Genomic DNA, 12,800 nt, shown 5'->3' on the forward strand with positions numbered 1-12,800 from the left:
ATAATTACTACAGTAACTAGCAGTGTCTGGCAAATACAATGAAGTTATAGAATGAAGGAACAGTATCTGGGGAGGGATGAGTTTGCTTCTTCCAGTGCTTGGCTATATGTCAAATGCACAGCACAATTTATGAACAATTTCAGTTGCTGCTGCTGAACAAATGGAAGACAGCATTACCATACTCTGTAGCTGATAAAAGATGAATTATTTTGTTTTTAGAACACTTCTAACAGACTGCAAAGAAAAATTGGCTTCTGATATTGGAAGGATAAACATATTAAAAAAAAAAATCACATCAAAACCTAGCAATAAATTGTCTGAAAATATCTTAAGATGTTTCAATGTTGGGCCTGCAGAAGAAGCTATGATGGAGTCCAAGAGCTTATGCATAGGTCATTTCTTTAGCTATAAAATAGGTGAAGGACGAGAGTGCATGTTTGAGGTGTCTTGACATAGAATAGGAAAAAATATTCTCTTCTTATTTTGTCTAGTGAAAGCCAATTGAGTTCAAAGGACAAATAGCTGCTTGCTAGAATAAAGCATGCTAATGAGATTCAGAGAAACACAGACTGAGACAAAAGGTGATGAAAGCATGTACTGCATGTTAGGAAAAAGGGGAAATTTAAAAGTACTGTTATATACCAGAGTCAAAATGATTGTCATTGGTGCGTGTTAGGTGTGTTAACAGATAAACATTATTTGTACAGTTGTATGGCAATGCATTTGTAAAGAGGAAAGCAGTCCCTCAGATTGAAATTCTTTGTACACTAAAAGACCTATGGCAAAGAAAATTAAAAGTCAACCTTCAGATTACTCTTGTAGCCAATTTCCCTGGAAATTCATCAGTCTCAAGGTTGGTGTTACTCAGCATTACACCGTTTCAGAGAGGCTTGTATAAATTTGAAGATGACAGAAATAGGAATGAGATTCTATGCATTATATTTAATTTAATCATATTCACTCAGATTCTTAGCTATGACCTTGAATTTGGTTGTGTTTGTAGTATAAGTCACCAGAGAGAAGCTGAGCTTCTGGAGCATTAGATTTTCAAGACATGTCAGTTATCTGCATCAAGTAGGATGAAAAGTAACTGAGAAATTACATTGGTACCATCCTGATTTTAAATCCATCAAAAGAATAAAATTCCTCAGGATGCTTATACAGAACTTTCCTTCCTTGCTAGTAGACAACTCTATCCCACTGCTATGCTGGGTGATTGCTCTTAGTGTGTGTCCTATTCATTGGGAGTTGCTGGGACTGAAGCAGTTGAAAGTTTTATGCTAGTAGAACAGCACAGTGTTGTCAGAAATTACACAATCAGTGGGAACTGAAGGTATTTAGTACATCACATCATCAGATAAAGCAGCATGGTGCTAAGGCAGAGATGCTTTCAGAAGTTGCAGCACAAGATGGAATTTAAAAACATAGATTACTTAAGAGATGTGCTCACATGAATATACAGGAAGGCAAGAGCACAAACTATTTCTGTTCCATTCACAGTGCAGATACCACAGTAACAGTATTTCATAAACCCCCAAGACAGATGGTATGTATGTTCTTTGCATAATAAGATAACCAGAAACTTATCTATTGAAAGGAGTGAATCCAATACAATGTGACCCATCATAATCTCTGGCTTTAGGTTCACAGGGAACCTTCCCTCTAAACAGTTGCAGAGCTTGTGATTTATTGCTGCTGTCACAATGATGTGCACAGATCACCAGACTGAATGTGACTGCAGTGACTACTTGCAAGTGTTGGTATTTTTGCTTTGTTCTTATAAACATTATGTCTTCTGTCTTCTACAGAGATCCATGTGCTTTCTTGTAGTGTCACTGTATTCCAGTATGCTTTCAAACTGCCAGCAGTGCAAAAGGGTATCTCCAGTCACTGCCAGGTCACTGGCAATGAGTGAAACATTATCACTGTTGGCTATATGAGCAGATATGAAACTTGAGTTTATTACTTCCATTTGAATATTCACTGCTACCTTAGTCACCATTTTATTCATTTTATTTGCTTGCCACTAAGGTCCAGATAAAGTTTTGGAGAAGGAATATCACACTAGATTTGTGTGAGAAATCAGAGTAATGCACAGAGTTTCTGTAGCATTTCTGTCTTTCACTTGAGAGCAAGACCAATGCTCTAGCTGCTTTAACAGCTGGCTTGAAGAAGAGTTCAATGGGTTTGAGGGTGCCCTTCCTCATTATCCATTAAGTAATGGTCTTTTTTGTGTGTTCTGATGTTCAAATCTCAGTAGTGGTGCAGATGGTTCTGAAGAAGAGTCTGTACTACTGCAATAAAATGAACAGATTTGTAGAGATGTTTAGGATGCCAGGAGAGATGTCTACTGATGCCTCTTTTTGTTAATTTTCTAAATTTGTTCTTTGTACATTACTGAGAAACTTTGATGGAATCAAGAAGTAGGGTTCTTTAACTAAAACTGAAATAATAACCCCCAGAGCTTTATTTTAATTTTTATTACATCCTCTCTTCTTCCTCCAAAGACTGGAGAGCCAGTGAATAGTTCCCAAAATTACAGAGTGCTGAGTAAGAACCAGACAGTTTCATAACTGCCTGGGTCCTCTTCGCATGCAGATGGTAGGTAAATTGCTTGGTTGGCAAGAGAGAAAGGGAGCTCTGAAACCTGATAATGTGTAATGAGAAAAAAATAAAAGTTGTAGGTTATACTGAGAGGAGTAATTACACTGTAACTGTTAGGGTGGTATAAGCTGGTATTGTAGCTGTGCAGATCACAACACGACAGATCTCAGGACAGATACTATCCAGGACAGCTCCAGGAAAACATTCAGTAGAAATACTACTTCCAAAACTCACAAAAATGTGTAGACTCAACTATAAAACCAGACCCAGGCATGGTATAAAATGAAGACTTCAGTGTGGCCTTGTTATTTGATATCATCTGAGTAGACACAACACTAACAGGGTCTTGTGTTTTCTTTGCAAAAATGCTAAAAAATAGCAATGGGCAAGCAAAGGACAAGGGCAGAGAGTGTCTTAAAATATAATTTTATTTAATGTCCTTTGCTGATTCATTTTTGGAACATGTTAGAAAGTAGAAATATTTCAGTATTAGAGAGTACTAATATGATGACCAAGTTAGATGAACAAAATCTTGTACTGTCATCTTGTACATATTTCTGTTGTCTTAATGTCTAAACACAACCAAGAGAAGCGGAACTAATCAGAAAAATGTTATATAAACTGTCACAAGAGCAAAAAGTGATATGGCTATTTCTTTTGCCAGACAAAATCTTACTAGTGAATTATTTGCCTTATTCTTCTGCTTAAAATCAACTGACCAAAACACACCACACCTAAAACTCAAACCCAAAACTTTATGCACTGTGTTTAGGGAAGAAGAGTAAGTTGTTTAATTTTCCCCTTTTCCCCTTTGCTGTGCATGTATTTGTTCCAGGATGTGAGGCCTTATGCAATTTGATAGTGTAACATCAGGAATGCCATAAAGGCAGTTTTATTTTTATACTGAGGCAATTAAAAAAACCCATTGGTCTACTCACAGCAAATTTGGAGCCAGATCATCTACGCCAAAAGTAGCAATAACTGCAGTGTGTAAGAGAAGCTAGAATTGATTGTGTCTTCTCAAGCAGAGGACAGAAAATTGCTTATTTGTTATAAAAATTTGGGTTGTGGCAAGATTGTTGATCTGCACATGAGGTTTCATCGTTTATAAATAGCTTACTGGAGTCTGGAAAAGTTTTGACACTAGTTATGAAAGGGACTGTAAATCTCTTATGTACTCAATGAAATGAAAAAAATGAATGCCTGACAGTCAAAAATATTTGAATCTGGACTGAACACATCTGTTCTGCAATTTGTATTAGATGGTCTTCAAAGAAACTAAAGAAAAAGAGTGTTTTACATGCTTTATATTTCTGAAAGAATGTGGTCCAGTTGTTGATTATTTGACATATCTAAAAGTTTCATCATACTGTTTTATTAACAATATTTTGTATTAATTGAACCAGTATTTTCAAAGTTGAACAAGAATCTGGGAAACCAACTCAGACATAGACACATTGTCTGAAATTAAGCTCTCAGAAATCAAAACATATTTTAAGCTTTGGCTCAAGAGTTACTTTAAGATGATTTTTATATTTCTCATCTATATATATATATGTATATGTGTATATACACACACTTAATGGGAGGGCTTTAGCTCCTTGGAATGTTACGAATGCTACCTTTGCTGTTCTCTTAAAATTAAAAAGTGACTAAAAGACTGGATCTTGCAGGTTCTTAACAGCATGAAGAGTTTTTGCTCTTGAAAGCAGTCAAATTAAATTTGTGAGTATTTTGTAGATGCAAATGGTAACCCACTATCCTAACTGGGATCCAACCAAATGTCTCCATTGGTAGGATACTGTATCACTAGGGCGTGGATTGCGCTAATTACTGATGAAAGCAAAAGCGACATTGGAGGAACCAATCCTTTAACCTGTTGTGTTCACGCCAATTCTTTCACCAGGTGTAATCCCAGATACTCACCGAAGTAATTCCCTGCAGCATCACAGTTTTTGTTATTAGGTTTAGCTATAATTTTTTGTTAGCTTTTCATTTTTTTCACCTGCTAGGCTTACTGTGTGTATCTTAAATCTTATGATCTATCAGGTTGTTACAAAAGACAGGTGTATAATATCAGTATAATCACTTGGGAAACAGATCTGCAATCTGCACCAAAACTTGATGTAGGTTTTACTGCGCTGGAATTAGAGGAACGTTTAATATGTATTACTACTGATAAATATTGAGCACTTCTATGCTTAAAATCATAAACTCAAATTTTATTTCTTCATCCACATTTTAGAAGTTCTGTTTATCGTTATTTTATCATTTATACTCTTTGTTTTAATTTTATCTTCTATTCAGACAGGACAATGAAATCAGTGGCTTGTAGTCCTTTAAATTTTTTCCTGTTTGCATTTAGTTCCACTTCTCTCTGTCCCACACAAGAGGAATACTTGACTATTACAAACCCTTCTGGCTTCAATTGCTTGATTAAAGTTGTGTCAATAAAAAAAAATTCAAATCAGGCTTAGTATGATTTAAAAAAAAATAGTTAGCATAAACAATATTCCTGTAATGAGCTCCACTAATATTTTTTGTGTTCTTTTCATAGCAGATTACTGTATACTTGCATCTAATTATAGTAAATCCTATTACATTAATTTTCATTATACTGGTAATCTGATTAAAAGAGTATACAGCTGATCATCATATGTATTGTAACAAGACAACTTCCTTCCTGAAACTGAAAAATGGTTTTCATATTTCTAGTAAGTGTGCAAATATACAACTAGACATGTAAAGCAGTCTTCAGCTTGGATTTGGAACAATTTCAGTACATTCATGAAACACTCAGCTAGCCTCCAGGCTGTATAAGTCATGGATGTGGAAACATCCCTATCACCATTTAAGAAAACATATTAAGGAAGCTAAATAAAGGTCTGAATTACAACTAATTTATAAAATGAGGCATGCATACAAATTTTGTCAGAAAATGCTACTTAAATTTTAGTCGTACTCTCTCATTTTGCTGTAGATATTCTGATGTGTACAGCTGTCATGCCATACAGAACTCACTATTCAAGAAAAAAAAAAAAGCAGAGATATAGGGAATTAGTCTTTATAGATAATGGAGTACCATCTTATGAGTTGGTTCTCATTCCCCAGTTTTCACAGTCGTTCAGGAACATATCTGCCACAACAGTTCAGATATAAATTTTTTTTCTCAGCCTCCAACATCCTAAATCTTAGTTTTTCAGAATTCCACACCCTTGCTTCAAGGAATGATTGTCTCCTGCTTTCACAATCTTGCCTTTTCTTTTAAACACTATGCTTGGAGGCTTCCTCATCAGGTGTAACGTCTGAAAATGAAAGCTACTAGCGACTGTACATCCCAGAATGATAGCAAGATCTGGTAACACCTCACCTCAGATACATACTCTCACAGTTCTAACAACACACAGTTAGCAAGACTAATTAATTTGTTCTTTGTATACTGAGGTTGTTACAGATAGCAATCTATTTCTTAGAATCTTTCCTGGGAAGTGTTGTTACTCAAGCTTCTTTTTCTTTAGCATTTCACATTGAAATCATATGCTTGGTGATTTCTTCCCTCCAGTAGTTTTCTACATGAATAAACTGTATCAGAGAGTACTAATGGTATTCATGCATATGCTTATTTTTTTTTTCTACATTAAGCTTATTTTATCTTGTGAGAGGGTTATGCTTGCCAGGATTAACATGATGTTTGGATATTTTTTCTTTAATTTTTTAAAGAGTAAAATCTTAGAAGTTTGCAAGACATGAGTAAATATAACAGTACTGGATAATGGCAGTACAAGTACACTTTGTTCTAGCCTGAATCTGGTTAGCCCCGTAGATTTTTGCCAACAATCAAGCTAGCTTCTCATGAGGACACTTCAAAAATGTGAACTTCTTTTGTAGACTGTCAGTTGTGCAGTAAAGTGTGAAAGGACAATTCCTAAGTAGGTTTGTGTGTTTGGTTTTTGTTTGTTTGTTTTTAATTCCTTCCTGATGATGTATTCATCTTTGTATCTTCACATAACATGGAGTTTATGGAAGAAACATGTGGGAATAGACAAGCCCTCAGATATCAGACAAAGCTACAGAATTTTGTATTGTAGATGCATAGATAGAAACCACACAAGCACACACTTGTTTATCTTTTGAGGACAGAGAAAATAACCCCTGGGGTCGCTGCATCTGACATAGTTGTAGATTCTAATGAAAGCTTGACATTGACAGGTATGATCCCTTTCTTTTTCTTTTTGGAAAGAAAATGGGAGATGTATGAAGCTCATACATGACAGACAGAAATGGCAAAAAAATCCATTTCAGTAGCTTCCTTGCCTGAATGATCTGCACTAATGCTCTTAGTTAACATAAATGTTTATTAATATTACAATTATAATTGATGGTACAAATTAATAGAATAAAATATTATTACCAAGTACTGCAGACAAAATCTTTTTTAGTAAACAAGAAGATTTAGATTAAATTAGAGTAAAGATGGAGATCAGTCAGCTAGTGTCATGTTTTAATGTCAGGGCTGTATCAGTCTCTGGAACGTTGCCACTTTACCAACTGAACTGTGTATTAAAAAGTTCTCAAATCAAATTAAATACCACAGAAGCATAGAATATGACCTGTGTATCAGGATTGTTTTACCAACCACAGAATCATAGAATGGTTTCAGTCGGAAAAGACCTCTAAGATCATCGAGTCTAACTATTGACAAAACACCACTGTAGCCGTGTCCCACAGTGCCATCTCTACACATTTTTAAACATCTCCAGGAACAAAGACCCCACCACTGCCCTGGGCAACCTGTTGCAATTCCTGTCCACTCTTTCAGTGAAGAAACTCTGGTGCAACTTGAGGCCATTTCCTCTCATTCTATCACTTGATACTAAAGGGGAGGACTGACCTGCTTTCAAGCTGTTGTAGAGAACAACAATATCTTCTCTCAGCCTCCTCTTCTCCAGACTAAGCAACTCCAGTTCCTTCAGTTGTTCTTCGTAAGACTTGTTCTTCAAACCCTTCACCAGCTTCATTGCCCTTCTGCAATGGACACACTGCTGCAGGACATGCTGCAGAACTCAGTGTCCTTCTTCCAGTGAGAGGCCCAAAAATGAACTCAGTATTCAAGGTGCAGCCTGACTAGTGCTGAGGACAGTGGCACGGTCACTTCCCTACTCCTTCTGGCTATACTATTCCTGATACAGGCCAAGATGCTGTTGGTCTTATTGGCCACCTGAGCATCTCCAGTCATTGGAGTAAAACTCAGCAAGAGGAACAGGTATATCCTAGGAATGAACAAAATGCTAATTCTTCAGCATACACAGCAGCACAGCATGGAGTACTGCATGAAAAGCCTCTTTTATATGCAGCGTAAAGCTAAAAATAAGACTATTCTAAAATGCAAATAAAGGATGCTATTTATTATGCCATAAAACCAGCAACAAGTTTAGTGTTTGCCTTAGTTCAAATACAATTGTGACAACCTAAAAACGAATGCAATCAAAAATTTTAAATGTGTCATTAAGGCTTAATCTACCCTCAAAAAGTTGCTGTACATGGCAGTACTATGCCATTTATTCTGGTAAGATTATTTTTTCTTTTCATCAGATGCTGTAGCTTATACAGCTTTGCCTAACAAAAGAAGCTACATCAGAAAAAAAAAAAAAGAAAGAAAAAAAGAGTATTTTTGCTTTTTCACTAGCACAGTTGTGTCAGCTACAGGTGTGGTTTCTTTTTCCTTTCATTATTGCAAAAAACCTACATTATCCGAACCAAAGCACCAGAACAGGAGGACATAGTCTCAAGCTGCACCAGGGGAAGTTTAGGCTCGAGGTGAGGAGAAAGTTCTTCACAGAGAGAGTTGTTGGCCATTGCAATGGGCTGCCCAGGGAGGTGGTGGAGTCACTGTCCCTGGAGGTGTTCAAAAAGGGATTGGACATGGCACTTGAAGCCATGGTTTAGTAGTCATGAGGTCTTGGGTGACAGGTTGGACTTGATGATCTTTGAGGTCTTTTCCAACCTTATTGATCCTATGATTCTAATTTAAACATAGCCAGGACTTTTCAAAGTGCAATTCTGTAATGTTTCCAAAAAGTCTTCTTAGAGACAAATTTCTCCTCCTGTGAGCTCAGTCAATTCTGAGTGATGCAGGTGACAGTTTGTAAAAGGTGGCACCTAGTGACAACTGGCACTACAGGAATGTATGAAGGGCTAATGATAAAGGAAAGCACTATAAGGTTCAAAAATCTCTGTTCTAGTGACAGGCTTACTGAAGTCAAATCTAAATCAGCAGTAGATAATGCTGCCAAATCTTGCTTTGCACTACCTGGAATCTCATTATATTCTAACCATACCAGTGAAAAAGTGAGAGGCACAACTTAGGCTGAAAGTAGCTTTACATCACAATTACACTCCCTTATTCTTAGCTGCTGATGGGAGCTCCAAAATACAACTGCCTCAGAGACATCCTCTAAGTTGCACCCAGTTAGTCTATTGCTGACAATAGCTGGCATTCCACTTAGAAACATCAAGGCAAGGGCCAAGATTAAATCACATGCACTGCATTCAAGTCCACTTTCTCAGAGTGCCTCCATCTATCTTCTAGATACATCATTGTTCTTGTACAGATAAACAGAAGTTGAGTTTGTGCCAACCACATGTCTGTTCAAGTGCAGAAGTCATACATAATATTGTAACTTGTTACAGTCTGAAAGAGCAGTCTGTTCTTCAGAGACATTGGAAGGTCATCTTGGGGACAGGCTTTTGAAGATGCAGGGACATCACAGACTATAAGCAACAGATAGATCATAGATCTTGTTCTGAGGTAAAGTCTACAGTTAAGTTGCCAGGCAAATAAAATTAAGAAATTACTATGGTTCTGCTTGGGTTTGTACTGAAAAAAAAACCAACTATGAAATAACTAGATAAAGCCAAAGTAATCTAACAGTAATTAAACTGTTTTTCAAATTGTACACTTGGTTAAAAAAAAAATAAAATCTAAGCATCTTTCAGTTTTCTGCAGAGAAGGAGAATCTATCTTGTCAGACAGAATGAGTTTGCACTGAGAACACCAAATAGGATCAGACTGCTTCTCTTGCAGGGATATCTACTGTATAAATTTTGGCCTTAGCTCAGCTTCTTCCTGGTTCATCATTTTTTAAAATAAACTTTGCTTCCCCTATTCTCAGATGGTCTTCTCTGTGAAATGTCCATGACTACAACCAGAGCAAGACCAGATTTTTCTTTTGAGAATTTCTATGTAAGAATAACATCTGTTTTTCTAATTGACAGATGTAACATTCAAACTGAAATGTGACATTCAAACTAATACCGTCACATCATTCTTTTAGGCAGCATTTCCTACCATTTCAAGATGTAAATGATTTTCTTAATAGGATTGCACAAGTGTAAATGAGTATTTCAACTGCAATACATCTAGCACTCTACTAATGATGGTGAGAATAAAAACACTTTCTTATAACATGCATGGGCAACAAGAGGTTTCTTAGACACCTATGATGACAAGATACAAATATGGAGAAAGCAACATATTGGTTTACCATTTTTTGCTTTTAAGGCCACGTAAGATCTGTACAGATTTTCAAACTGATTTGATGTTGTCTACAGATAATAGAAGAAGATACAGACTTTTCAGTTAGTATACTACTAGCACTGTTTAATTCCTCCTCCTTCACCTTCGTAATTTCAAATTAGCCATCCCTCGTTGCATTTAATGCTTGATCTCTCCAAAACCAAAGAACTCACTAACAGTATCTTGAGGGCTGTAGATGTACAAACTTATACTGGACATTTAGTATCCATCTGCATGTTAAAAATAATTCATGATACAGAATTTCAGGACATCTGTACACATTTAGAGTTCTTGGCTGCAAATGCAAACCCATTCATCTCATTAACTACAGCAATACAACTACTGTGTTTCTAGTTAAAGTCTTTGGTCTTATAAGTAATATACATATATTCTCTGCTTCCTGTGAATGACAGGCCTAGGCAGAATGCAGTCTATTACATTCTTGAGGTGTGTATTACACACACAAAAAAGAAGAAAAATAATCACTGAAATGCTCACCTATGCACCACAAAGCAACAATACTGTTCACAGTATTTTTCCTATCTGACAGTGCCACCTTAGGACCTTAATTCTGGGTATGTGTTACAATTCATACTATGTATACTGTAACATCTTAATGAAAAGTCACTTTGGCATGGAATTGTTCATATCTGCATTCATCAAAATACCTATGTACTTTAAAAGGGTATCTCTAGGCAAAGTATTCCTCACTGTTATTGATCAGTGTGTCAGCATTCACTTCAGGAATGTCTGCTCAGAAGGGTCTCTGATTGTATTGTACCATGTTTTATAGTAAGTTCCAAAAGCACTTGCCAAACGCCACAATCTTCTGTACCTCTGGGCAGAGCGTGAGGAAGGCACAAGGCAGATTAAAGTTGCAACGGTAACTGTGTCACATCTAAGGCCACTATAACAGTTGAGCATTCAGCTGTTTTTGCTGAAGTAGGTGGGCACCCCTTATGTCTGCGCAGGGGGCGGTGGAGAGGGGGTGCCGCGGCGGGAGCTGCCCGCCAACAGCCTCTGAGGGAGGCTTTGCGGGAAGCGCTGGTTCTGCGGCAGTGCTGTCCCGCTGGCCGGCCGGCCCGCCCGCCTCCGCATCCCATCTCACCCTCACCTTCACCTTTACCCTCAACTCACCCTCACCTTAACTCACCCTCCCCTTCCACCTCACCGCCTCCACAGGGCCTCTTCGTCAGGTGGGGAGGCGTTTCCCTCCGCCGGCCGGTTACCGCTAACCCACAACCGACACTGGCGATGGTGGGGGTTGGGGGGGATCATTAAAATATCATGGGGCTATTCTAGGCGCTAATGGGATTAGCGGGGAGGCCAGCGAGACAGCGGGGAGAGGGTACCGCTGCGCGGCAGCCGGGCTGCGACATGGCGCCCCTCTGATGGCGGGAGGGCAGAGCAGCAGCTGCGCCACATGGGCGGGGGCGGGATACCCCAGGTAACTGGGGTGGGGAGCAAGGCGGGAGCGCCCCGGTAGCGGGCAGGAATGACTAGGAAAGCCCGTTTATCCAGGGGAAAAGGGGAGGAGCGGCCCCACCGGCGGGCCGGCCTGTGGGGCAAGGGGGCAGAGAGGGAGGCCGAGGCCCCACCGAGGGCCTAGCGGGGGCAGGAGGCGGCAGCCAGGAGAAAGCCCAGGTGAGGAGGAGGCAGCGGGGGCAGGTGCGGGCAGCGCGGCAGGGCGCGGAGGAGGGGCAACCCCGCAGCAAGTTGGAGGCACGGCGGGGGAGAGGGAAGGTGCAGCAGCGAGTTGGGGGGGAAGAGCGCGAGGTGTGGGGGGCTGAGAAAAAGGGAGTGCGACAGCGGGAGGAGGAGGAGAGGAGCATGGGCCCAGGGGAGGGCAGAGCGCGGGAGCGCGGTGGGAGGCGGAGGAGAGCGTCAGCTGGAGCAGGGATAGCGGGAGCGCGGCGGGAGGTGGAGGAGGAGAGCGTCAGCTGGGGGCAGAGATAGAGGGAGTGCGGCAGGAGGAGGAGGAGAGCGTGAGCCGGGGGGGCAGAGAGAGAGGGAGCGCGGCAGGAGGAGGAGGAGGGGAAGAAGCGCGACGCAGGGACGGCAGATGCCTGGAAATAAAAATTTGATGATTGCATGCAGCGGCTGGAGAGACTCTGTCGGTGGCGGCGGCGGGGACGAGGCAGGGACAGGGGGGGCGACGGCAAAATGAAGTATCAGAAATACCTGACTGTCTTGCAGATGGCCATAGGGGTGACCGCCTCCAACAGGGGCAGTCTGATGCCCTTAAAGAGGAAGCTGTGGTGAGTAGGCACAAACGGGGCTGGCGGCACTGCGGCCGGGCCGGGTCGGGCCGGGCCAGAGCGGGGGTGCTGCGCCTGGCCGGGCGCGAGGCGCGGGCCGCGGCGGGACGGGCGGGCGGGCTGCGGGGGGCTTCCCTCGGACGTGACGGCCGCCTGAGGGGCGCCGAACCGATCCGGGCGCCGAGCGAGAGCGGGCCTGCGGCTCCCAGCGGGTTTCTCTGGGGCGGAAAGTTCCCGGCGATTCACCGCCAGTCGTGTGGAAAGCGCCGGGAGGCGGCGGCGGTGCGGTGCTGCCGGAGGAGCTGTCCGCGCCGCGCCCGCTCGCCGGCCCTGGGGCCCGCCGGAGGACACTGGGCTCGGCG

The 12,800-nt window shown here is 40.9% G+C and overlaps 1 protein-coding gene across 8 annotated transcripts in view; it reads left to right on the top strand.

The window, feature by feature from the left end:
* TJP1 (tight junction protein 1) overlaps positions 1 to 12,800 on the top strand; it is a 188,113-nt gene that overhangs the window by 19,668 nt on the left and 155,645 nt on the right. For 2 of the 8 annotated variants that reach the window (XM_054169225.1, XM_054169226.1), the window contains exon 1: positions 12,142 to 12,438. The exons of 1 other annotated variant lie outside the window; for it this stretch is intronic. In XM_054169225.1, the coding sequence (XP_054025200.1) occupies positions 12,272 to 12,438 (167 nt within the window). In that variant the 5' untranslated portion in view covers positions 12,142 to 12,271. Of the gene's footprint in view, positions 1 to 11,588; positions 11,628 to 11,715; positions 11,825 to 12,141; positions 12,439 to 12,800 lie in introns of those variants that run through there. 5 more of the 8 variants (XM_054169227.1, XM_054169228.1, XM_009911253.2 and 2 more) reach the window with 5 other exon arrangements.

The sequence above is a fragment of the Dryobates pubescens genome, chromosome 17 (assembly GCF_014839835.1).
Source record: "Dryobates pubescens isolate bDryPub1 chromosome 17, bDryPub1.pri, whole genome shotgun sequence".
Taxonomy (NCBI): Eukaryota; Metazoa; Chordata; class Aves; order Piciformes; family Picidae; genus Dryobates; species Dryobates pubescens.